Below are 26,025 nucleotides of genomic sequence, written 5' to 3'. Positions count from 1 at the left end.
CCCAGGCAGGAAGGGCAAGACACCATCCACACACATACTTGCCATGCTTTTCTGGCCACGGCAAGCTTGGGCATATCTTTCGACGCCCGACCTTTCCCCCCGTGTGCGTACCTAGTCGACCAGGCGAGGGCGAGCTAGTGAATCTCTGAGGCCATCAACAGAGACCGCAGTTGCATTATTACCAATACCAACGCTTGCGGTCTACCAAGAAGTAGCGGACCAGCGCTGCATGTCTCCAAGGATTGGTCTGGGAAGAACCTTCCTACCGAGCGATGGTGATGCATCCCATCCGAGACGCATCTGGACGGCTTCCAAACGAGGTTACGCATCTCGGTTCGGCTGGATGCTGGAGCAACAGCTTCCGGATGCTGCGCTGCACATGCGAATCGCAGCACTGCTATTACGGCTGATTGAAAGCAAACCAAGGCACCAAGGCAGAAGAAAAAAAGAACAAAATTTTTTACTCTGTCTGTTCCAGTTTGTTTCGCCTGTCTCACGAGATTGCGCGATTCTGGCCCCCAGATCAGAAGAGAGTGGTCCTATCTGATCATCATTCTGTATTACCCGCCCCGGGACATTCTCATCCCGAAGGTATTCCGAGCCTGGAGCGAAAAGGCAACGGGAAGCCCTGCGCGCGCTTGGCCCAAGAGCACGACTGGAGAAAAAAACTCCAGTCTCCATGGGACTCGGGCGGGTCCAAGCCCATGGAGAGGCGGCGATAAGTGTGGGCATTGTGGGATGGGAAGATTGGGGACTGGGAAATCTCTATCCCGACATTTTCCGCATCTTTTTGCCCAAGCACCAGGCACGTCCGCGTCCACCACCCACGGGATTATGCCGATGTCATTGATGAGTCGGAAAACAAGCGACGAGCGCGCAAAGTCGACGACGGCCGCCACGCCCCCAGCGCCAGTGAATGCCTGTGTGGGGAAACAAGGCAAGGTCGAAAACGGGAATTCCGTCAATGTCGTGTGGTCGTTCTTCACATGTTCCCCACCGACTGACCGGCCACCCCTGGACTTGGGACCACCTTCGATCTCCCGCCATCTGTCACTCACAGCTCTGAAGGCGCGTCCAGCCCATCGTCCGTCTGGTTCTGAGTAAGGGCAAGCGGTGCCTGGTACATACCAAAGAGGCAAGGTATGGCGACAACAGTACACGATGGCCTCAGCGAGAGACAGAGAAAGACAAAATCACAAGCAAATGGGGGTTGGGAAAGCGAGTAAGAACAAGAGTCAACGGGGGCGCATCCCCCTTGATTTTGAGTTTCTCGCAGCTCCCCCGGGTTTTGTTACTCCATCCAGCAGCTTCGATTCGAGGCTTGTGATCATGCCTCCTCTCCTCGAGCTGTTTTCCCAGAATCCAGGCCATCCACGCCACTTCCCCCGCAATCCCGTTCGAGATAGAGTTCAGCCCGCACCAACCCACGCAACAGCCGCACAGTCATCACTCTACACGTTGCTGGTCTCGCCGTATCCGACGACAGACAGACAATCTTGGGACGGGATTCCACGCCGTGCCTCCCGGGGGCTAGAGCCTGCGCGGTGACGAAAGCCAGCAACCTACCAGACAAGAGGGCAGAGAGGTCTCACTTTCGCATCGGATCGAAATCGAAAAGCCTCGTTTCGCTTTGCAGCCATCTCATCCATCGCCTGCCTCGGTTGGTATCGCGCACCGCATCTCTTCGTCTGTTCGGGCAAAGGATACTGCGTGCTGTCCCAGACTACGCACAAGATCGGACACGGAGACACACAAAGAGGAAGAAGTGCCCGCGCAGATACAGGTCTTGACATGGGATACCGACCAGCATCCAGCAAACATGGACGTGGGATGGCGGCAGCAGCAGCAGCAGCATCTGCAGGTGGGGCAGAGCATGTCATCGCCTGGCTGTTCCCTCCCTCGCCCTAGGCTGGAATCGAACGAGGCAGGCTTCGGTGCATTGGTTCTTGTTCCCAGGATCGCGTCGCCAGGGACGGTTGATGCGATCCAGTCAAGTTCAATGCGGAGAATTGGCTGAGGGACGAGAGAGAGAAGCGCTCACGTACCGGTACTTGGAGTCGACGCCCCCCATGTCCACCACGACATGCCGCCTCGCCCTACCCCACACAGCGAAACGCTCGCCGGCCTTCTGGCCGACCCCCATGTGTTGCCCATGAATTGCGCACTCACTTGCTCCCGAGTCGGTCGCTCGAGCCGCTGATCCGCAAAGACCCTGAAGGGCTGCCCTGAGTCGAGACGCGGTGCAAACCGCCTCCCCCCGCCTCGCATGGGGGAATAATGTACCGGTACTTGACACATGGGGGCCCTGATTACTGCTTTTGGCGACGTTTACCGCAAGGCCTGACGCTGTCCGTCGTCCTCTTCGTACCTCAGCAACCCCCCCGCGCCATGGAAAGCAAGCAAGCATGGCAGCTGAGCGCCTCGACTGATGCAATATGCATATCGATAATCGTCGTCGTCCCGAGGCAACAAGAAAAAAGCACCAGAAGATCTACGGGTGGGACGACAACGAAGACTTCGGCGTCATACGTACCAAGCTCGGGTCGGGTCCTTCTCCAAGTCCACAAACCAATCTTCGGACCTATTATCGCGGCTCCAGAGGTCCATGGCTCCAGAAGCCCGGGCAGGAGTCGGCCGGGTCGGGTCTAGGGCATTGAGCGTCATGGATTAGACGGTGGGAAATAACGTGAAGGCGTATCGGCCGTGTCCCTCTTTTTTTTTTCTCTCGGTTTTTTGCAAAAAAGAACTGGGGAAAGATGAGATGGTTTCTGCTACCGCGGCTACTCTCCGTGCAAAAGGTACACACTCGGGCAGTACATGGTAAATAACCACCTTTTTTGCGCAGCCATCTCGGTCTTGCGTCGGTAGATGGGAACCAGACCTCAGATTCTTTATCCTCGACTCGCCCACCCTCTCCCATCTAGCCCGCCTCTTCTGCCTGATATTATTGCTACCTTTGCCCGTCCATCCATCCAACCATCCCTCCCACCCATCTTCTCCCACACCGCACTCACTCACACCCACACGCGCAGCTTTTCGTTTAGAACAAAAGCAAGTCAACTGGACATTCTGAACCAACCCCAATCCAGCTGCCCATCACATCATCGCTGCCATCCACACCCTCTCCCGTCCGCACGAGCTGCCGCTGCGCTGCCTTACATCCCACCCAGCCTTCTTTCGGTCCTGGATCCTACGGTCAACAAGCAAGGCAAGAAGAGAAGACGAGGAAAAAGGGCTGCCACACTACCCACCTCCATCCCGCATCCTACGCAAGCCCGTGTCGACTACCGACTCGCCTTATCCAGCCCAGGATCCGGCTCAGGTTACGACGCTGCTCGAACGATATCCCGCACATAAGAGTCTCAACATCCCTCGCTCACGTGTGCGTGTGGCTCAGTGATCTCCTCCCCACCTCCTGCGTGTCTCACTCTTCTCCCTCTTTCAAACGGAAAGGCGAAGGGGAAAAAACCATCTGGTCATCTTGTCACCATCTTCCCATCGCTGCACTCTCGTTCTCTGCCAGCTGCTTCCCCTTGCCCTTGTCGGTCACCACCCGCACACCCCAATCTATCTTATCCACACGACTGTTGGCTGTCCGCTGCAAGGGTCGTTGGTTATCCGCAATCGCGCCGAAATCCAATATTGCGTCCAATATTGTCCAAGCAAGACAGCAGTACCCGCAATTAGCCTGTCACTGGCACCAGGGTCGTCCCACGATCACTTTAAACCTCGTCCATCCCCACGGTTCACGGCTATCCCGTTACGTCTGTTAAATCCCAGACACACCCATCGACGCCCTTTTTTCTTAAAAAGACATTCACACGCTGCTCGCCCTTACTTGGACGCCTTGTCTCTCAACTCGCTTCCGCCCTCCGGTTCCTGATCTCCAGCCTCTCATTCCCGCCTGACATCACCCCGTTCAGGTACACTGTGCTCGGGTCTCACTTTTACAGTCAAGATCGGCAGCCCCAAAAACGAAGATCTGGGGATATAATACCACCAACCATCGCCTCTCTCGACCTGCCCGCCCCTCCGCCTCGGCAGTCCACCTCACATCTTGCCCTCGGAACAAGACACCACCACCCACAACCACACAACAAATTCACCTCCCACAACCACCGCAACCATGAACGCACCCAACCAGCCTTCTCGCCAGGACTCCATGTCTTCGCAGTCCTCATTGTCGACAGACCAGTCGCCCAACCAGATGGCCCCGCCGCCTCAGGCCCCCTCCGCCCAGGCCCCGTCAACCGAGGCCTTCCTCCGCGACTTCACCCTCGTCGCTGAGGCCGCGAAACGTGCCCAGATGGCCGTCATGATGCGCGACTTCGAGGCCTGCGGTCTGTCGTAGACCAAAAAGCCACCTACGTATCCGTTCGCAAGGCTACGAAAGGGCAATGAAGATCATCCGAGCAAACCTTCTTTCTACCACGCTCTCAGCTCGGACCGTCTGCGGACTCGCAAACTATCGGATGGGGCCCGCTGAAACAATGCGGTCTGCGGGAGGAAGCCGAGGCATGCGAGACGCAACGCTGTCACTCTCGCATCGAAATGTGCACACATGAGGGAAGAGTTATCTCGGAGGCCAGGAGATTCCCGTCGCCGTCTTCCCCTGTGCATGTGTGACGCTCACCTCTCCTCTCGACCCTTCTGCTCCCCTCCGTTCACCCGGACCTTACTCTCCTCTCGCTACGAAACGTTTAATCGGTCTTAGAAGTCTTCTCTCATCGGACCTTGGGGCATCGGTTTTACTCATTCCCAATCATCTCGGAAACCGGGGGAAATGGATAGACGATTCGACTCATTTTAACGGCAACAAACACTACTTTCATCAACGGCATATCGGCGTTTATTTACAGGAATCAAACCAGGGGCATATTGCATTGCGGGATTGGGAATATCTGTCTATTGGGACGTTTCTTTACAACGGCGTCGATGGCGTAAACTTACCGGGATTGGGGCTGTCGCTTTTTGTCATACCCAAACCCGAATGATTGCTTCGCTCTCATGTATGAATACCACATCGGAGGACGCTCGTCCTACCTAGACGTTATCTTTATAGTTTTAAACACGAGCCAGTCTCCTGGTCTTCTTCAATGTTCTCGTTTGGCTTGTTCAGAGTGATGATCCATGTGTGAAAGCTTTCTCCGATGTCCATGTTGTTTTACACTCTCAGATACGGCATATGGACACGAAACTTGATCCGTCAATATCATTTTGTTGCTTTGCCGCTTGTATTTCATGCGTCTACATCCCCTCCTCGCCGCCAGTCCGCAGCTCTAATCAAACATCTGATTCTCTCCATCCCTCTCACCACCATCTCATGTGCCACTCTATCAGAGCCCAACTACAACTTGGAAGCAAGCACAATCCCGCCGTCGACCGTAATAGTCGCCCCGGTCACAAACGCGCCCGCCCTCGAGGCCAAAAACAGACACGCGCCCGCCACGTCCTGCGGCGTCCCGATCCTCCGCATCGGGATCTCCTCCTCGATCGTCGCCCTCATCGAGTCCAGCGTCGCCTTCATCATCTTGCTCTCGAACGGCCCGCACGCCAGCGTGTTGCTCGTCACCCCCCTCGGGCCCAGCTCCCGCGCCAGCGCCCGCGACAGGTGGTGCAGCCCGGCCTTGCTCGCGCTGTACGCGAAGCTGCTCATCAGCGGCACGCGCAGGCCGTCAACGCTGCCGATATTAATGATCCGGCTCGGGTCGCCTTCCTTGGAGCCGGCCTCCAGCAGCGGCGCCGCGAGCTGCGTGAGCGAGAAGACGCGCTGCAGGTTCAGGGTGAGCAGCTTCGTCCACGCGGCGTCCGGGTACGTGTCGAAGGAGTCGCCCCACGCGGCGCCCGAGTTGTTGACCAGCACGTGGAGCTTGCCGCCCGTCGCGGCGGCGAGGGAGGCGACGAGGGCCTTGCAGTCGTCGAGCTTCTGCAGGTCCGCGGGGATGGCGTGCGCCGTGCCGGGCCCCTTGGCGGAGAGGGCGGAGGCCGCGGCGGTGCAGGCGGCCGCGTCGCGGGAGGAGATGTACACCGTCGCGCTGTTGGCGACGAAGCCCTCCGAGATCATCAGGCCGATGCCCTTGGCCCCGCCTGTTACGAGGACGATTTTGTCCTGGGGAGTAAAGTGTTAGTCTAGTTCGACGGATGGATGGATAAAAGTTGGTGGCCACTTACCTTGACATTGAAGAGCGATGCGGCGTCCATGGTGATACGAGTTTCAAGCGGCAGGTTCCCGAGGGGCAATTGTTTCTCGAGAGATGTGGAATCCTGTTCGAGGTGCAGAAGACGAGGAGATTTTGGTTTGCGAGAGATGTGAATGAAGCTGAGGGAGCTCTTCGGATGAGATGAGAGCTTCAGGGTCCTAGCTCAGACGAGCCGAGGCTCAGTCTGAGGGGCCAAGGCCGAGGTGCGATAGGGGGTACGCTGACCCCCACGTAACCACCATGTAAGCTTAAGTATATCCCATCCCGCCGGGCTGCAGTTTATTAAACCACGATGCGACACGGAAGAGCTTATTCAACATCAAACCTCAGACCCCCGCCACGCCGTCTTGCAGTTGGGATACTAGTAGTACGGTATTGGATCCAGGAAGCTACACTATTCTATGTTCTTCGTCACTCCCTTCTAATACGCGATTCTATCGTCACGGCCGTCCTATCCTATGCTAACGCAACCACCAACGCCTTTGCTTTTGCTCAATCTCAATGCTTGTCTGTACTGCCGAGACTGGAAATACCGATATCTCGAGTCCTCCATTGCCCTGATGCGTTCACTAATCCTCGCCGCCGCGGGCAGCTATGCTCGGGGGGCTTTCTAATCCAATTACTCAGGTGACCATTCGCATGGCAAATTACCATCCAGCCGCAAGCTGCATGATCATTCCTCAAACCACTCCCGGCAACGCGATTACGAAGTGGATGACCTTGGGCTACGCTTTCTCATAAAGGCCGGCAACCTAGACGGCTTCTCTCCGTTGCTCGTGGTAGTCTTCTCTTGCTTCTCTTGCGAGCTTGTCGTGGTGCCCGCGGCCGCGGCAGCCGCCTCTCTCTCCTTTCTGGGTGAGCAGCAGCATCCCATCGCAGCGTGGAGGATGAACGCAAGGTCGGTCAACGCTGAGGCGATCCACATGAAGACGAACATGCGCACACCGAGAACAGCCCTTATGTTAAGCTCGGACTGCTGCGTAAGCGCGTACCGAGCTCCCACGCTCATGACGGTAGCAATGATGGAGGCCACCGTGACGAAGAGACCGGCGAGACCGGCGAAGATGGCCATGGGAAGACTCCACCAGCGCGTGCGCAGAACGAGAGGTGTCGCGATAAGGAGGACGGCGACGAGGGAGATGCCGGCGAGGAAGAGACCGAACATGACCTGCTGGCCGATGCGGAGGATGTTGAGGATGGTGGTTACCTCATTAGGGAGGGCAATGGTTGCGCCAGCAAGAAGCTCGTTGGTGAGAATCTCTATGGGGTTGAACCAGAAGAGCCTCTGCGGCGTTGAGCAGAAGGTGACGCCTCTTGGTGCGATGTCAGTGAGTTGATTGGGGAGGGAAGACGGGGGCAGCGGACATACTCATCATCGTAACCTTCGCAATAGTTCCACAAGCCGACCTGGTAGAAATCGTGGAGGCCGAGGCTCCTAGCGATGGAGTTCAACAGCGCAGCATTGTTCCCTGACGACAGTGGGATAATATCTGAGACGTCAAGCTTGAAGAAGTAGATGTCGGTAAGGACGGGTTTGATGGATGTGTTGCCGATGATGACAAGGATGAGGAAGATGATGGAGATGAAATAACAAACAGCGCAAACGATTGCGCTGTTCCTCCGGATCTTGGCCATCTGGTATGAGGTTGAGGGGTGAGGTGGATGAGAATGAAGTCGTCGAGCGTCCGAAGCGGGGAGCAAGGGCGTTTACTCTGTGGTGCTTCCCCAGATATCTGCAGATGCCGGCAGCGGACCTCGACCTGTGACTTGAGGTTGCGGTGGGAGGTGCAGGTGACGCGGGCTCCGATGGTCTTTCTCTACGGAGTCCGGATTGGGTGACGGGAGGAAAGAACCGGTGTCTGGGTCGAGTTGAATCGAGACTGCCAGCACCCAATGCCAAGCAGCAATGTCTCGCCTGCAAAGGAAGAAGACGACGCGTCTGCAGGATGTCACCAGGCTGAAGAGTGAAGAAGCGGCGTCGAGTCGAAGATGGTGATGATGATGGGCATCAACTTCCAAGACAGACCGGTCGATCGAAACCAGGAAAAACAGAATAAACTAAACAGTGCCAGGCCAGGCCAGACCTTTGCCCACCGACGGATCCCTGGCTTTTGGTAAATACGGATGGGCTGGGCAAGGGTCAGGGCGAGCTGGGCAGGGTCGGCGGTCGGGTGTTGAGGTGAGTTGGCAGCAGCCAGGCGTGTCGCTGTTGGGGAAGCTTAAAGGAGGGTATCGATTAGGGAGAAATGACGTCGTAGCAACGACTATCCGCTCTAATTTTTTTTTTTTTTTTTTTCCCTTTCCTCTCTCTCTAGGAGGTCGACCAGTGTCTTTGGCGGCAGGCTAATTGGATGCTAGCGTGCCTTGGCTTGAAGCAGATGCAAGTGCAGTGGGCCCCTGGTTTCTTTTCGTCCGATGGACAGACTGGAGGAAGAGCCGGAGCTTTTCAAGAAAGTCAGTCGACAATTGGAACGAACCGTCCGTCCGGCAGAGAAGAGACCAAAAAAAGGAAAAATATCACAGCACGGGCTGGGACGAGTGTTTTGGCAGTGGTGCAGCCATGCAGCAGAGGTGCATTTGCAGGCAAGTAAGGTAGGAAGGTTGGTAACTTGCACCTGGTATCCGTAGCGGGAGCCCACTTCGGTCATATGCGTAGGGTCGTTTCTGCGGCAGTTGCCTTGTCTATTACGGAGCTCGATGTGTTATGAATAAGACACCACGGACACGCTTCTCCAGCCAGACGTGTGTGAGAGAGAGGCGGTCTCGTCCTTCTCTGGGTCCCTTGGCCATACAGAGCAGGAATCGTCTAATGCTGCGTAAACGAGATCCGGTGCCCCTGGTCTAGCACCGCCTCAAAGAGCCCCGTCGTGTCACTTCTCTCGGCTGGCCGGCCTGATGATTGATGGTGACAGCCACCCCTTCACAGCTGAAAAAGGAACGCCTGCAGAAATTCCTGGCCCTCCGATTTGGACGGCATCGGGCACATGCTGCTGCTAAATACCATCCGGGAAGGGAGCGGCAAAACCAGGCATGCACACGATGGCTGTGTCCGCTCCTTTGCTTCACTATTGATCAATGATGAATGATGCTGCTCAAAGAGTTGCCGGGGGGCCGCGGTGTCCACGGTCCCCGTCCGGCGCGACGCTGCCTTGGCCGTGCCGTGTGCATCCCGTGTTTGTGCGTGTGGCATGTGTGCTTTCCTCTCTATTTTTTCTGGGCGAATCCCAGCAGAGACTCGGTCCCAATCTAGAGTGGTACTCATTTAATTCCCCGTGAAGAGTGATCAGCTTGAACCCCTGCCCAACACTGTTTATCTCGATTCAAACAAACGAAATGAGGATTGACGGGTTGATGGAAGCCTAAAACTTTACTCTGTCCATCACTCTTCAGCCCAGTTATGCCCTTTCCAGTCGTTGAGCGACAACTGGCGAGAGGCGTATTCCAGAAGCCACCACAATCGCGTACATAGTATGCCCGTAGCAGGCTGCACACGCGTACACCCCGCCGCGCCGGCAGCTGTGCCGTTGATCGCCAGGGAATCAGGGATGGTGTTACCCGTTTGTCCCTTGTTTCCTGCTGCCGTCTCGCCGCCCGCGGCCCCTTCCCGGGTCCTGGATGCCCCTCCTTCGCCGCAGACATGCCGCAAATGTGCACTAGCAGATTCGTTGTTGCCTCCATCAATGTCGTCGTCGTTCGATTGTCGCTCTGTGTTGTTTGTTTTTTGCTCGCGGTGCCTATGGATACATCTATTCTTGATACGGGACATGCAGCGCAGTGCCGGAGATGGGCGACAGGGACAAGGTCAATCCCCAGCGATCCTCGCAGCAGCTTCCGGTGAGGTGGACCATGGAAATGGGGCTCTTTGGGCCCCTGGACCCGCCTGATGGGGGCTGCTGCCAGTCAAAGGTTGTTTCTTTTCGCGGTACCGCCGTCCAGTCTCTTAGGTTCTCTTTTCTGCTGAGCTTGGCAGCACTGGGCAGGAGCAACAACGCCAGCGCCAGCGCCAGCGCCAGCGCATTGCAGACAACATAAGGTACCTTAGGTAGGTGGGCTCAGCACAGGCCCCCGCCTAGCCACCCCAAATGTCTGGGCCACCCCGGGAAACCAGGCCCAGTACACAAATATTATGTCATAGGAGGTCGAGGTCGACAGCGGCACGCCTCTTACCTTTGACCTTTGAATCTCGTTCTCGTTGCTGCTAACTACTGTACCGTTGCGCCGCCCAAACGTACATTGGCACCTGCATCTTCTCGCGTGAATGGCCGACCGGGCTTTTTGTTGTTTCGTTTCGCAAATCTCTCGGCCTTATTTTTCCTTACCTTGATTGCTTCCAAGACGCTCCGCTCTGGCTACTGCTTTGTACTAGCAAGTAGCTCGGTGTCCAGGATCGTCATCGACCTCCCGAGTCAGTCCCAACGTCGTCGTCCTGCTTATCCGATATCCGTTTTGGCTTCTGTCCTCCCGTCTTCTGCCCAACTCAAATCTTTTCGAGGGGTACCTGGTCACTGCGTCCTGTCGCGATCAGGGCACGAATACATACACCCATCTCGAACCTGAACTTCAACATCGCCATATCCATCAGTCGTTAAGCCAGCAAACATTCCTCGCGAGAGGCTGCGTCGCCCACCATGACCGGCCGTCTACTCGCCTTCTCCCTGGGCCTGCTCTCGCTCGTTGCGACCCCAGCTACAGCTCAAGATGCAGTCAGCACCAGCAGTTTTACTCTCACCAACACCAAAGATGTCACCTTCCTGTCGGGAACGAAGACAGTCCCGGTAACCCAGGCTAGAACCCCGACCGGACCTTACGAAACCTACACCTCCAAAATCACGCTCACCGGCGAGAGGCTCACGACCGTCACCGGCTCCGTCACCTTTACTGGAAATGTCACCGAGACGACTACAAACGCCGATGGTCAGTCCGTCGTTATCATCTCGGGCGCCTCCTCTGTTATGACGGCCACAATCAGCGGTAACGCCTCTGAGACTTCTTCAACCGCCCCCACCGCGACCAACACGACACCCTGCAACAACTATGTCGAATTCTGCGACAGGAAGTACAGCAATGTCACCGAGGTCGGCTGCCACAACTCGCCCTTTGTTCGCCCAGGCAACTCTGCTTCCAACCAAGCTCTCGATGTCACGACTCAGCTGAACGATGGAGTGCGCTTCTTGCAAGCTCAGATCCAGTGGCCCACTAACGGCACAGAGCCGCACTTCTGTCATTCATCCTGCGATATTCTCGATGGTAAGTTCTCGATGCTGTACCTTCATCACGCCCATCTAACACCCCGCAGTTGGCCCAATCACCGACTGGCTCACGACTGTCCGCGAATGGGTTGATTCCCACCCTTACGATGTCGTCACTATTCTACTCGGCAACGGTAATTACTCGAAGCCAGAGCTGTATGTTCCGTTCATCGAGGCCTCGGGCATTACTCGATACACCTACGAGGCCCCGTTCCTGCCCATGGCATACGACGACTGGCCAACGCTTGGTGAGATGATTCTCCGCGGCAAGCGCGTCGTCATGTTCCTCGACTACGTCGCCGATCAGCAGAAGTATCCTTGGCTTATGGATGAGTTCTCCCAAATGTGGGAGACCCCGTTCGACCCCATGGACCGCTCATTCCCGTGCACCGTCCAGCGCCCGCCAAATCTGTCCGATCAAGACGCCAAGAACCGTCTGTACCTCATGAACCACAACCTCAACGCCGAGTACAACATCTTTGGCGCCTCCATCCTCGTCCCTGCCGTGTCCCTGCTCAACGAGACCAACAATGCTACCGGAAACGGTTCCCTTGGCCTGGCTGGCGCGCAGTGCACGCAAGACTGGGGTCGCCCGCCCAAGATCTTGAACGTCGACTACTACAACTACGGTGACCCGCCTGGCTCCGTTTTCCAGGTCCAGGCGAAGTTGAACAACGTCACGTATACCCGTGAGTGCTGCGGCAAGGTCACGGGCGCATCGCCCGGCAGGCCTGCGGTGTCGGGGCTGGTTCTGATCATGGCCATGGCTTGCGCACTCCTGCTGGTGTAGACTTAAACCTAATGTATTCTGGTAATCGGCTTGAATGAATAGCATGTTGGGCGTTACGCGGTGGCTTGTTTATAGAAGGAAAAGAGAATCACTTATAGACCGTATCAATTGATACTAATCGCCGAGCCCCTTGGTTTATTTGTGAAATATGCGAAGACATGTATTGACGTTCGATAAGGTCTGTGTTGGCGATTTGGTTCCTCGCAAGTTTTGGATAGGACATCTGCCATCCTTGAAGGTTCGATAATCCTTGGGTGAGGGCAGTCTTCGATTGTATGCGTTTGGTTGACCTGCATAACTTGTGGGTGTATATAGTAAGCAAAGGACATAGGCTTGGGGGAATAGCCCTGGAGACACATGCCGTCGGCCTGCTGTGTGCGTCAGATACGTACGGGATAGCCATTTCTGCGCCTATTTGTGTCTTATCCGCTTTGCTAGCTGTCGTTCATCGACATACTGTTTGGCAATGTCCACCAGAGAATGACTGTTTCAACAGCCTGTCGCCAACTTCGCTGGATACAAGGATAAGAACCTGGGTTGGAGCGTGTAGCTAGTTGCCCTGGTCTACATAGCTCGCCAACCTTTGGCAAACGAAACCTCGGGCTCGTCGACCTGGCACGCGCTTCCCAGTCGAACGACGAGGTCGTCGGGAGCCTCACAGGTCGTTGTCTGCCGGCTATTCCTCTCGGAAGCCTACAGCGACTGCAGACACTTTTTAGGAAAACACCGTCATCAAGCACATGCTCTCTTCTCTGCATGCCTTCGCGGGCCCACTCCAGTGGAGGAACCAGATCATTCGCCCCGAAGCGGTCCCCATCGCCCGTTCTGTACTGCCTTCACTCATCATCGCCAGCTCAGCCGAGCAAAAGAGGCCGTGAGCTATAAGGCAGAAGCCTTCCCCGGGGCGGGCAATCATTCCGCAGCAGCAGGGGCAGCATCGACCTCGCAGCTGCGAACTCGTTCACCCCGGCAGCAAATGATTCGACAGTATATTGGAGCATCTCTAGCCGTCCATCGGCGAGATGCCCCCGAGACGATAAGACTTCAAAATGCCTGTCTGTGATACAAGAAATACAAGATTCTGGCAACGACCTCTTCGTCCCTGCTTTTCTGACAACGGCGAGATCATTCGAAGTACATTCAGCGAGATACATATGAAGGACGGAGAACTCCAAAAGCACTTCCCCTCTAGCAGCCTCACATTGCATACGGGACGGCTCAACCACCGAGGCGATCCGATCAACGCCTCCTAGATGGCTACGCGGTTCTCCACGTGACCAGAGTTGTTTCACTGGCGGTTATCATCTGCTATGTCTTGAGTAAGGAGAGCACAAGCCCTTATCTTCTGGCCCGTTTCCCAGCAAGACAAAGATTCCAAGCCCTAAGTCTGGGGTCGTGGAGGTGCCGTGCTATGCCGATGGTAGAGAATGGGAGCAGGTATGCTTTGAGATGACTTGAAACTTTCGACATAGGAACATCCTGGCAGGAAAGAGGCATCGAAAAGATTTGTTACACAGTGGATGGCAGGGGCCCCGAATCCGCGGAGTCGGTATAACTCACGTTGAACCATGCAGGCCTCAGTTACTACACCTGTGCGGCACTCTACACTCTTCACGGGATGGCATAACTCATCTTCTACAAGACTCTATTGTGCATTTTCAAGGAGAATTCGAAGCAATACACAACTTCTAGTAACTCATGCTCACTGAATTAGATACCAAAAAGTCTGCTAATTGTCAGTGTCAGCCATGTCGCATCTCTATAGGCCTGTCTCTGACCCTCTCCAGGGGTCTATATCTTTCTGGCCCCCAGATGACCCGCTCGTTTATCCCAATCTCTCCTGTTTCTTGAGAGAATTAATGAATAAAGAGAGAAGAATGAGACAGTTGTGGTTACGAGGCGGTAGATCGACTCACTGGTCCCAAATCGCGCTCGATGTGGTGTCGACGTAGATCCTGGGGTATCTTGTTTGCATTTTTGCTCCTCGCCGGCAAAGCTGTTCAAATATGTCGTTTACGTTTCTTGTCAGCGTTCATAGCGGGCCTCGATCAGACATGCTGGGTGCCGGTCTTGTAGGGTATCACCCTTGCTTTCTACAATCGAAAGCTTCACAGGAGCACACCGAGCGCCAAGCGCATGAGCATATTTTGTTTCCCCCTATTGAATGGAATCATCTGCTGGCCGTTGATACTTTTGTGTAAGAAAGAAGGGAGGGCGGTCGCGAGACAAATTTGATTCCGACGTCGTTCAGCAAGTCACACGTATGCTGGGAATTTTGAACAGAACTTCTATTGGGCAATACATTTGATCACTTTCGCCTTTTGAATTTTTCTTGTTCGTATGAAGATTTGATGTATCTCGTAGGAACTACAATGCGATCGTGCTTGTCGCCGTCGCACACCTCTTGAGCCAAATATATTTCTCTCATCCTCCCTGTAACGGCTGATGAGTACATCCAGCGTTGGAATCAAACCAATGCTACTGGTTTGACGGAGGACCGGGCATGATCAATCCTCATTTGAGGGCGGCTCGTAACATGATTACCTGACGGCTAAGCGATCTCCTGTATAAGCACGGTTGACTGCGCTCTCCCGAGGCAAACGGAGGGTTTTTGTCGACCTTAACATTTGTCTAGAAGCATCACTCCCACAAGGCGAAGTATGAACTGGGACATTTTCTTCTGGAATGGAGGACGAGCAACTCGGAGCAAGCAGGGTTGAGTGATTAGTGTTCTTCTTCACGCTGAAAACCGCGAATCCTTTCCACAACGCACATCTTAAGACAATTCTTACACGGCGTTTTTTTTTTGTTTAAGACTTTCGAATAGGCTAAGAAGACGTCTGGTGCTTTAGTAAATATGCACTCTGGTGAAGGCTGACAGGACGTTTCTTGAGCAGGCTGGGCTGGATACAATTTCCTAGTATTGAGATGATTACTACTAGATATTAGCCCACACATAGTTGGAACACGATAATATAGCATCCTGAGATCACGCAGTAGACAGCATCACCCATGGAAGCCATTGTAGATGTTCATGGCTCACCTCCGCATGGAGCACCGTATGCCTCTACGACGAAGGTTTTGATTTGGACATGCCAAAGGCAAACTACATCTGCAGAATGATGAGCTACCATTCCAATAATTGTCCTTGACTACTTTCACGCGGCAAGATATTCCCTGGCGTGGCGAACCCACGGCTTCAAGTTCGCAAGTATGATGGTTCCTACTGCTCGCTCATGTTCTGTCATCTCATCATCTCGGTCGTTCGTGTCAAAGTCCTCCCATCACTGAAGGTATCAAGATGCCTGTATGACAGCTCAAGGCGACGTAGTCACCATACAATCTTGTTCATTGCAAACCCATTCATCCCGCCAACTCTCGGATACTCGGTGCGATGGCGCCGATGTGTTCTCCGTCTCTTTGTGAGATGTTTGGGGATACCTGAACACCCCCCACGGGTGGCTGGACGGGATATCATCCGTTACTTCGGTCTGGCACATACTCGAACTCTTACAGCCGCGTGTTCCGGGCGCTCCACGGAATAGTGCGATGACTGCCAGAATCATAGTCTCTCTGGGAGTTTCCGAAAAGCAATCAAAGCAAATCGAATCACTTTCAGCATACTTGACTAACTTGGACGTATCTATCATCAGCCAGCAAGCCAGCCAAGCCACCCAAATCGCACAATGTGTTACAGCCTCCTGCCTACGCCCAACATCGACATGGAGCTATTCAATGTCTAGCCTCCCAGAAAATACTGCCTCGGAGAGAAAAGAAACAAGGTCGCGTGGCCGATTTTCTCGTATCGCCAAATCCGGGAGGCTTGTTGCCTGAATAATTCCCAAGAGGGAGTGGCGTCCCCCAGCGCTATCGGCGTGGCTGAACACCGTGACCTAGAAGAGCTGGAGCAAAGCGCCTCGTCCAAGCCTCTCCAGAATCATAACCCCGAGTGGCATCGGAACTTGAGAGCGGGAATTCCAGATTCCGGCCGAGGCTGGTCGGGCACATGCTAAGACACGGCACGGGGTTCGGGGCGTGGAGCGCGGGGAACCGGGTCACACACGGTCTTCGTTTTCGGAATTCGCCTTCGCGACTCGGAGGATGTTGCGAGTCCTGTTCCGAGCTTGGGCGTTGCCATCACCCCTCACGGCGGCTTTTCGAGGCGTTGACTGATGATTATTCATCACATGCAGAAGTGGAGGCTCACGATGTCCATGGCTTCCCAGTGGTTGGCATAGCTGAGGATCAACAAGGAGTGGTCATCACAACTTCCAAACTGGAAACAATGAGCTGTCAGCGAGGACGGGCGCTCGTCAACGATTGCTTGATGCGTCCAGCTGGCTGGTTGAAGCTTGACCTCTGATCGTGGGCCTTCGACTTTGCTCGAAGCTCATGATCGTCCAGCAATCACGCACCAGACGAATGCGTCACTTGACGCGTAGTGCCCGGTTCATGAGATGTCAGACGACGTTTGGGCACAACGGGCGCACCAAACGACGGTTGGTAAGCTCTGGATGCTTCTTTTAGGCCAGAATATGGAGTTTCCAGATAGCCAGGTCTGGAGACGGACGAGGAAGCTCAGGGTAAGTTCAACCCAACATGCCACAGCATCATGGACATTAGAAGGATGTCGGATTCGTATCATGATACGATTACATGTGTGACACAGCTGAGCTGAGCTGGTGGCTGATGTAATATTGCCCACATCAGCTACTTTACTAGATGGGAAGCCGATGATGGGATTGTAGGATCAGCGTTCGAATTCGACAGCGTTGAACCTTCTCGGACGGTAGAGGGTCTCCCCGCTCAACTCAAAATAAGCTTCAAGCCGTGAGAAGTCACAGACGAGCCCAGACCGCGAAACGCCTTCCATGCAAAAAGGCGACGGACGAGGATATCCGTAAAATTCGAATTGCGTTACGGACGAGAGCGTCAACGTCCATGAGGCATGGTCTGGCACAGCCCCTTTGCCTAACAAAGGTGTCTATCGATAGGTTCATGTCACCAGGGAACTCGACCGTAGCTACAAGAGCAAAACCCCGTCGACTTTGGGCGTAGCCCAGCAGAGTTAACCGGACGTTCAGGATTAAATCGCGCCTCGCCTGGCACTTAGTGCAAGCCAGGTCCCGAGTATTTGGATTTTCAACACCGCGTAGACCGGGTGACTGGTATTTAGGCTCCTTTGAGCCGGAGCCAAACCCATCACAGTATCGGCCCGGAGCCTCAAGCGCGTTGGCGTTACGGACGAGAGATGGAGGCGTCAAGTCTACGGCTCTCGCGGCTCGATCGCTCCTTGCTCTATAGCGTCAAGCGTCGTTCAATCTCTCCTGCGAGGACTGTGGGAGCGTAGTGCGGAGGTAATGTGCCCCGACTTTGCAGATCGGGCTCATCCGCGAAGGAGCCGGTGACAATGATGGGAATTTAGTAGCCGCGGGACTGCACTTGACAGCAGAGGTCATATGCGCGAGCGATTCGACAGTAAAGTCAGGGGAAAACTTGTAATTCAGTCAGGTACCGGTAGCCCGCGCCTTGGCGGGCGGCAGACCGGTGGCCGCAATGATTCACGGCAGGCTTAGCATTGTCCTGGTGGGAGCGCTGGGTCTCCCGGCCGTTCCCCTTGGATGTGCGAACTTTTGTTAGCGAGCTTCGATATCCATTAACGCAAGTCTTGTGGTTGGAGATGCGGTGATGGTTTGAAGTTGATGAGGGGCCCGGCGGATGGCGAACGGTTTCGATCCCTAGGTCGAGAGGCCACTGCCGGTCCTCGATGGTGATGGCCAAGCATACCGTACTGTGCCGGCTTCCCTGATTGAGACAGGTGACGAAGCCCTTATCCGGTGGCAGGTGGCAGACCAACGTCGTCTCTTGAGTAATGTGTGCAGAGACGTGATGATGTTCCAGTGGGTTGCATACAGACATCATTTGCGCAGGGTCCGGACGAGCTCGGGACACAAGGGGCCCTTCGGAATGGAACGTGGGCCCTGGGATCCCAGCTCTTCATCTTTAAATACCCACTCTTCCAAGGCCTGGGCCGCCCAGCACCGACCACTGAAACCCACTGCAGAGAGCGGATTCGGTGATCTTGTCCGGGGTGTTGGCCCACATCCAAAGGTCTGAGTAATATCCGTAAAGTCAGAAGACTGAGTGCTGCGTACGAGTCAAACGCGGAAAGTCGATTGGATGATCAATCTAGGTTGGGCACTTCTGCTTCTCTGTGCCGATCTCCAATGACGTAGTTTGGGCCATCACATTACTCTTGCGCCCTGTTGGCGGTGCGTGCTTCTTGGTAGTATTGGCGACCATCGTCACGACTCACCACCTCAGTCTTGCGGCGACAGCATAGGCCCTAAGTAGGTCCGGAGCCTGTGTCTCGTCTGATGTCAGGACGGCGCATTGATTGGAGGGTATCCAGAGAGCATCTAGCCCAAACGCTTCCCGGAAGCGTGGATTGCGATACTTTTTGGTGCGAGTCAAATCCCACCTCATGTCCAGGTCGAGCAGGCATTTTCCTTTCGATCGTGTTGTGGCAGCAAAAGCGTCCCAGCTGGCCGGGTATTACCAGCCACCCAGTCAGACTGAATATCTTGCGGAAGACAACGTGCGCTGACGTTGTCTGGGCCAGCCAGCTAAGTCAAGCACAGCGCGGAAATCAATCAAGACAGCCTCGCAGCCCGACAATAGTAGGGCTATCCTGGGTCAAGCTGCCGAGCCTTGACGTCTTTTCCTTGGACGAACAAAAGGCAGATCGCAGATGTTCCAATGCATGTGATGCTTGAGGATATGTTTGGGACTGATTCAGTGCAACAAGACTGTTTTCCCTGTACTTCCAGTGGTAATCGTCGCATGTTGGCGCGGTGGAACTCTCTGAGGAAACTGTTTGATTGAACCATGTGGTGTTTTGTTTGCCGATGGAGCTTTGTGCGACAAGTGAACCGCCGCCTCGTCTCAACAATGGCGTGTTTCTCCCTTCTGGAGGGGCGTGGAGGCGGACTTGGAGGCGTCGGCCACCACATGGTAATCTGCGTGTCTGCGTGCTGGATGGTCCAGCTGCGGGTGAGCATCGGTAGATGGTGTGGGCGAGAAGGAAGAACATGCAGTAGGTTGCAGGCTGCAGGTGACTATCGGGCTTCCGTGCATTGCATCGATGGGTCGAATAAGCAACGAGTCTCAGATCGCAGCTGTCGGGAGCACGTCCGGGTTCGTCTTGATTTGGTGCAAGCTGGCAACAGACAGAAGGGTATGGACACGGACGCAAATACTTGCTCAGAGCCACACAGAGAGAGAGAGGCTCAGAGACAAGCTGTTGTTCTAGCGATTCTCGAAGAGCGGCCGTGTGCGTGCAGGACGATCTTGACATGAATAGCGGTCGAGCTAAGCTGGCTCGGTCTCAGAATCCATGCATCCAAGCGTCCGGCTGTTTGCTTGGTCTCACCCTGATCAGACGATGATGGAGACCCGACTGAGCGCCGAAAACCCCCTCCATGACACCTGAGGTAGCCGTCCGACGCGGTGCGATGGCGACACAGTCGATGGTTGACGGCGATGCTGCGGTGTTCTTTGGGCTGGACGATTTCGAGACAGCACAGCTGGGATGGTTGTGGAGAGCGTCGTCTATGCCGAGGGGGCGGCCGACGTGTGTGCACGCGAGTAAGAAACGTCTGGTCGTCGCATAGGTAACGGTTCGAATAGTTCACGAGGACGAGGTTGTGAAGTCGGGGTTATGTGAAGGAGGATAAAGTTGATCTAGCTCTAGCTGCACGGGATTAGCATAATACACCAAGATAGCTAGTGGTTAGAACTTTTGAGGGAGACCAGATGTTGTGAGGCAGGAGCGAGAAGGGAGCTTCACCGTTGACGGGATAGTCCAAGGTAAGGTAAGGTAAGGTAAGGTAGGTAGGGTGAGGACGACAAGGTATCGAGCACAGTGTGACAGAACTTGCTACCGTCTCTGAGTCCGTCAACTGCGAAGAGTGCTATCGAGGGTCCTAGCGAACGGTGGAGCACCGAGGATGTGGTTGGTGGAACAGGGGGCTGCTGGACGGTGGGATGAAAGTGACGAATGGCAGCTAAGCTATCGGTACCCACTCTACGATAATGGGCCAGGTCGACGAAACGCCCGTCCATGATTGGCTGGAGTCGCCGCGGCACTTGAGGTGCCTTGTGTTCACCGTTTTGGGCCATTCACCGCAATCCAGATTCTGGGCTTGTCCAGCAGTGGTGCCGAGGCGTTTTGGCTGCGCGACAGAAACCCGGGATCGGGAGTTTGTTGAGATCAAGTCACGATGCGTTAAATCCTGCTACCAGGTACATTCTGAACTTTACTTCAGAGTCGCCGTCGAGACACCGAGGACAAACGGCCCCCCCCCAAAGCATATCGATGTCGTAAGCAAGTGTTAAGCCGTACAGAGTACCATGCGGATGGATCTCAACCAGCAATTTGGCCGTGTCATGGTTCGAGTCCCCACATTCCCGACAGCAAGGACACTGGATGTCTTGGAACTGGACCAGGTCTTTGCCAGTTCACTGTCGCAGCTCCTTTGTGGAGGACGGGAGAAAGAGCTGCGGCTAGTCTAGCGGGTCTCCGTGATTCGCTTGCGTTTAGCACGCAGCTGAGCCAGGGTCCTGGGTCGGATACTGCCCTGTCTGGCCTGCTTGATTGAGCTTAGCTCAGCAAGTACTTTGCGTAGGTACCGACCCTCCGTCTGCTCTCCGTTTACATCCCCCATCGCGATTGACTTGACTGCTGCTTCAGTCTGTTGATGATGAGCAGCAATACGACTGAGAGGTCTGAGAACACGACGGCAACCGACTGGAGGCCGTCGTCGAGGCCGCGGGCTGTTGCTAAACCCCGCCAGCCACGACTTGCTTCTATTACTACCTATGCAGTAAGTTCTGTCTGCACATGTGGAATCAACGCAGGGGGCTCTTCGGCGCTCGTTCCTTCCCTAGCCGTCATCCAATCTCCCAAGTGTCTCTGCCACTCTGGTGGTTTTGACTCGGCCGTCAGACCCAAGGCACTGGGAACTGGCGCCCTACCGTTTCCCACGGTTTTGGGTACATCGGCTCCAGCGCCTGCATCCCACTACATCCAGCCAAGCCAGCCTATCCATCCGTCTGCACGCACGCTTTTCCATCCTTCCACTCCGTCCCCGATCTTCATTCAGCTGGCCTACTGTCGACGCCCGTTCAACTGAATCAATTCTCTGGCTGTGCTGTTCACCATCAACGTCCAACGGCCGCACTTTCACGGCCACTTTTCTCAACTCTCCTTCGGATATCGCCCATTCAATGTCGCAACAATAAGCTCGACCAAGTACCGAGATTCGAGTCTGCAGGCGTCGAGTCCCATTCCTGCAATCCCGGTCTCTCCACCCGGTCCGGTTTTACCGGCAGGACAGCAAGGCCAAGGCCCAAGGGACAGACGACGCTCCAATTCCGACCAGCAATTACGATCCTCCTTCTAACTTCTCGACCCCCTAGCCTTCTCTCGGTTCAACCTCTTCAACGAGCCTAGCTTTCGCCAACGGTCGGGACTCGACGAAACGCAAAGTCAACTCCTGTCGCCGTCTCTGAGAGTATGAAGATGGTGTTCCGATATCCCACACAAGACCTCGCTTAAACTTGATTCACACGCCAAACGACACCATCCCCAAAGACAGAGCGTACCGTACCGTACCGCACTTCTGTCATTGGATCTCTTGCAACTCGCGGCGGCTGCTGCGCTGAGTGCAGAGTAGCGCCGTTCCCCCAGTCGCACTGCCAGCCCTGGTCTGGTCTTTGTGCAACCACCCTCCTTGTCTCTTCTCGACTGCCCCCAATCCCGAAAGGCCGCCCACCGTCTCCAGAGAAACTTGGCCGCGCTAGTCCATCTGGTAGTGCCGGCTGTACGGTACGGATACTGCTTGGCCTGATACTGGCTACCAATACGGACACTACCACCATAATACATACCATACCGCATGCCGCATCCTGCATTTATCTGCATTACCGGTACACTTACGCCCACCCACGCAACACCCACGCATTTCTGCGACTCTCGTCGGCTCTGTCCAAATCCAGATCCATCATCCTGTTCGAGCCCAGTTAAAACAGCTACACTAGCTGCCATCCTACGTGACGCTACGCCAAAAGGCCTGGCCGCCTCCGTCTTCTCCTCGCCCTTTCGCCATCCCTCAATTGGAACCCCCCCCCCCTACAAAACCAATTCACCTCCCATCTCACTACCTCCGGCTGCGGGTTCCTCTATCCCTCGATTTTGATCAACCAAAATCAGACGAGCTCGAGCTTCCAAAAACAGTGGCCCAACCAACCCCAGTATCACCGTTTCCCCGTCCATCTGAACGACGTTCAATCAAGAACCACATGGCACAAGCTTTCGCCCGCGGACACCTCGTCGCCGCCCAGTTCCTCTTCTCAGCTTCAACACCAAGCAAACGTCATTCCTGCTCCTAGCACTCACCATCCCAACCTGCCCTAGTCCTTACTCTGGGCCTTTTGTGGCCGCCACGGCGCCTCTCGCCCAGGCCTTAGCGTCTTTGCGGATGCCTTCATAACACCAGCCCGCCCCCGAAGCAAGCTTCAGCTCCTGTTCCCTCTCTCTCCCCGGGACATTCAAGGGACACCCGAGAACTTCCTCGTCGAACTATCAATATGTTCGACCACTTCACCATGGGGATGCAGGCTCGTCCTGTCACTGATGACCTGGATGCCAAGACGCATCTATCCCCGAGACAACGACCGCGGGACCTAGACTCACCAACGACACCTGCAGCTCCTCCAACCGTCTCGCCAAGCTGTAATAGCATGTACCAAACTCCACCACAGCCCATCGACAACCTCGTTCATGAGCTCAGCAGACAGACTTTGTTTCCCGAATTTCTTCGACGCCCGACCCGGCGGTTGTCAGGATCATCACCATCCATCATCGCAGAGTTGTCGGCGGTTGCTCTTGAGGTGGACAATGACTGTAACATGGATATTTCCATGGACGATGCCAAGGAACATGAACCAGTTGTTGATTGGAAGAGATCAAGGCGGCAATGGCACAGTCGTTTCGTCAACAATCCCAACAACGCTCGCGCCATGGAGGCTCGTCTGAGAAATATGATATCAGATAAAACGCAATGCGACATTCGCCCACCAGCGACGGCATTACCTACCTCATCAGTGCCCACATACCCGGATCTCCCAAAGATCGAAGCAGACAACCGCCAGAATCTTGAACTGTCCCTCCGACTTGAAACGGATGAGGGTTTCGGTGAAGACGACAACGACGAGCTGATGCAAAGAGCGTTGTCAGCCGAAAAGCAACGCTTACTAGGCGGGTCTGACGGTCTTCGACATTACGGAGCATTGAGGTTCAGGGGCTCGGCCGAGACGGCTCTTCGATGCCAAAATGTCGTCAGGCATCGGCCACGCATGCGGAAGCGCAAAGGACCAGGGCCATCTCAGGAGCCGCGCCCAATGAAATCAACAAGCTCGAGAGAATAACCAACTACAACAAGAACAACAACTCTATCATCTTCCAACTTTTCAGCGATTTGCACAAGCGACGGATGGAGAATCTGGCGATATACCCATGGGACATAGGCGGCGCATGGATTTGAGTTTGGCAACGGCGTTTTTGGAAGGATATTGTTCTTCAACTTGGTTGCGACAGCGTTGGGTCTCCACGCGCGGCAGAAGTTCCGGCCTTTTTTTCAAGGACGAGACCTTGAGGGGGGATCTTGCCGGCGGCGTTTTCTTGTCCGGCGCAACATTGGAGTTTGGCGTTTACAAGTGCGGCTCATCCGCGAAGGAAGCCTGCTTGTCTCTATTTTTTTCAGCCTGCAAGTATGACTTTCGGCACCCGGCACCGGAGGTTATCGGAGTGCATTACGGACAAGATTTGATCGAGTCATAGACCGAAGGTTGAGGCAAGCCCGGTCAGCCTCCGGGTTTTCGCCCTGTGGCTTGCAGACGGCGAGGCGTCGTTGGACCATAATATGGCCGAAAAGTCTGTCAACTGACGAAAGAAGAATTGTCAGCTGCTTTCTTGAAGTGATTGGACAATGGCTCATTCTAGAGGATCCGAGACGAAATCAACAATCAAAATTCCCCACGTTGCGGAGGGTCGCATCACCTTTTTCAACCGTTTTCAAAGTGAGCAATCGTGATGACTAAGGTTTCACAGAAGAATATCCGGTTTTGATGCTTTCAGAAGAAACGTGCTCTTAAGGGGCTGGGGAGCAGCGTGGAACGTATAACGGCTTCGCGTCACAACGCGAGCAAGCTGTCCCAGTCAATTGGGAAATCATTGTGGCCAACGCAAACTCTGAAGGGAGAGTCTATTCATGCAAACAGTACAATGGACAATGCGACCACTTTTAAGCCCAGCGACTTGTACTGACATGCCCTATTAGACGTCCGAGACCTCTCCGCCGTTCCTCCCGATAAGTGCGTGACCAGGGAGATAACTTGTCAGACATTCCAATTATCACCGGGCTAACACACAAGCCAGGCCCCCACCACCTTGAAGTCTTACTCTTTCGCTGCGTCGATAGTCGACTTGGCAGGCATAACTCCCGGGCGACGAGATGCCGAATTAAACTTTTTGGCGGTAGACCTACGTCAAACGACGTCGGCCTTGATTTGGCACCTGCAGTAGTGTATCATCGGTAGACACCTAATCAAAATGAAGTTTGCTGACAGCCGGGATAGTGTCAAATCATGGGCCGCAGATTGGCTGAGCAGAGTCAGTCGATCGAGGCTGAAGCCTGGACCAAGCTCCGGCGCAAAAGGCGTGATGGTGCCTTGAAGTTGGACGGCGCCATAGCCCTCAGCCCGCGTCTGCCCTTTCTTCCTCGAAATATATCGATTTTCCTTGTTGTAATCACGATCGCTGCCACTGCTGCTTTGCCCTGGCATATCTATTTTACCCATTGGTTACACGCCTTCCCAGCGGGTTGGTTTGGACATGCAGGGAAGGGTGATCAAGACCTTCAAAACCACGAGGGATCACATCACCCCGCATCAACCACGTCAAAGATTTTGGATTGATTGTGGCGTTTTCTGTCTGATTCAGGCCCACACGCAGCTTCAAAGCACTGCGGGTATCAAGGTAATTATTATTCATTGACCTCGAGCAAGAAGTTGGCAGGCAAGACCCGACGGAGCGGACTTGGGGTTGCATGTGCCTGCAGTGCGAGTAACGATTTTTCTTTGTTGACTCTCGGTTGGAGGAGGGGAGGGAACAATTGTATGCTGGGCCTTTACTCGGGCCCCCTCTTGTCAACCGACGTTGCCGTGAAAGAAACCGCACTGATTTTGCCCTGTTTCTTTGATGGTGCTGTCTGCCTGCCATACCCACCCCCGGTTTTAACAGGTACAGAGGGGGGCCGAGATGTTGGACTGGAATGCGGCCAGCCTCGCTGGGTCACTAGACGACGTGGGCAACATTCCTTTGGGTATCCGGTCGCTGAGGGCATCCCTCGCCGAAAGCACGGTGATCTATGCGATCTCAATTCCTGTGTGGTGGTCTCCTGGCTGCTTCCATATTTTGCGCAATTGTTGCTGTGGCAGGATGAGAGACATGAACCGGACGATATTTGTTGACTCCCGTCCCCTCAACCTGATGCGTACTTGCAACCATCGACGGTCTTCATTTCCGTACAAGAATCCCATTCTTCGAAGATTTACCCCAGTTTCCAACATCTTCATTCTCTCTCTCTTTTCCCACTTACTTTGCTGAAAACGATCATTACATCTACTCTCCTTTACAGACTTGCATTTCCTGCCACCCATTGCT

The 26,025-nt window shown here is 54.7% G+C and overlaps 5 protein-coding genes across 5 annotated transcripts; 3 read left to right on the top strand and 2 right to left on the bottom strand.

The window, feature by feature from the left end:
- Positions 1-4,126: 4,126 nt before the first annotated feature.
- On the top strand, positions 4,127-4,351 carry CGCS363_v013211 (uncharacterized protein; the record flags this gene model as incomplete). The annotated part of the gene is made up of 1 exon (XM_036645060.1): positions 4,127-4,351. The coding sequence occupies one exon, from the start codon at positions 4,127-4,129 to the stop codon at positions 4,349-4,351; it is 225 nt and encodes a 74-aa protein (XP_036490002.1).
- A 996-nt stretch (positions 4,352-5,347) lies between these two features.
- rhlG-3 (Rhamnolipids biosynthesis 3-oxoacyl-[acyl-carrier-protein] reductase) lies at positions 5,348-6,201 on the bottom strand (the record flags this gene model as incomplete). Its single annotated transcript, XM_036645059.1, has 2 exons — positions 5,348-6,109; positions 6,172-6,201. 2 exons carry the CDS (start codon positions 6,199-6,201, stop codon positions 5,348-5,350), a joined length of 792 nt encoding a protein of 263 aa, XP_036490003.1.
- Positions 6,202-6,903: 702 nt separating this feature from the next.
- On the bottom strand, positions 6,904-7,835 carry pun1 (SUR7 family protein pun1; the record flags this gene model as incomplete). The annotated part of the gene is made up of 2 exons (XM_036645058.1): positions 6,904-7,513; positions 7,570-7,835. The coding sequence occupies 2 exons, from the start codon at positions 7,833-7,835 to the stop codon at positions 6,904-6,906; spliced, it is 876 nt and encodes a 291-aa protein (XP_036489465.1).
- A 2,993-nt stretch (positions 7,836-10,828) lies between these two features.
- Positions 10,829-12,239, top strand: CGCS363_v013208 (uncharacterized protein; the record flags this gene model as incomplete). The annotated part of the gene is made up of 2 exons (XM_036645057.1): positions 10,829-11,447; positions 11,497-12,239. The coding sequence occupies 2 exons, from the start codon at positions 10,829-10,831 to the stop codon at positions 12,237-12,239; spliced, it is 1,362 nt and encodes a 453-aa protein (XP_036489464.1).
- An 11,596-nt stretch (positions 12,240-23,835) lies between these two features.
- On the top strand, positions 23,836-24,394 carry CGCS363_v013207 (uncharacterized protein; the record flags this gene model as incomplete). The annotated part of the gene is made up of 3 exons (XM_036645056.1): positions 23,836-24,071; positions 24,142-24,234; positions 24,304-24,394. The coding sequence occupies 3 exons, from the start codon at positions 23,836-23,838 to the stop codon at positions 24,392-24,394; spliced, it is 420 nt and encodes a 139-aa protein (XP_036489459.1).
- Between the last annotated feature and the right edge of the window lie 1,631 nt (positions 24,395-26,025).

Source organism: Colletotrichum siamense (assembly GCF_013390195.1).
Source record: "Colletotrichum siamense strain Cg363 chromosome Unknown KSG_Cg363_contig09, whole genome shotgun sequence".
In the NCBI taxonomy this organism is placed as follows: Eukaryota; Fungi; Ascomycota; class Sordariomycetes; order Glomerellales; family Glomerellaceae; genus Colletotrichum; species Colletotrichum siamense.
This window is presented reverse-complemented; position numbering and strand designations above follow the sequence as displayed.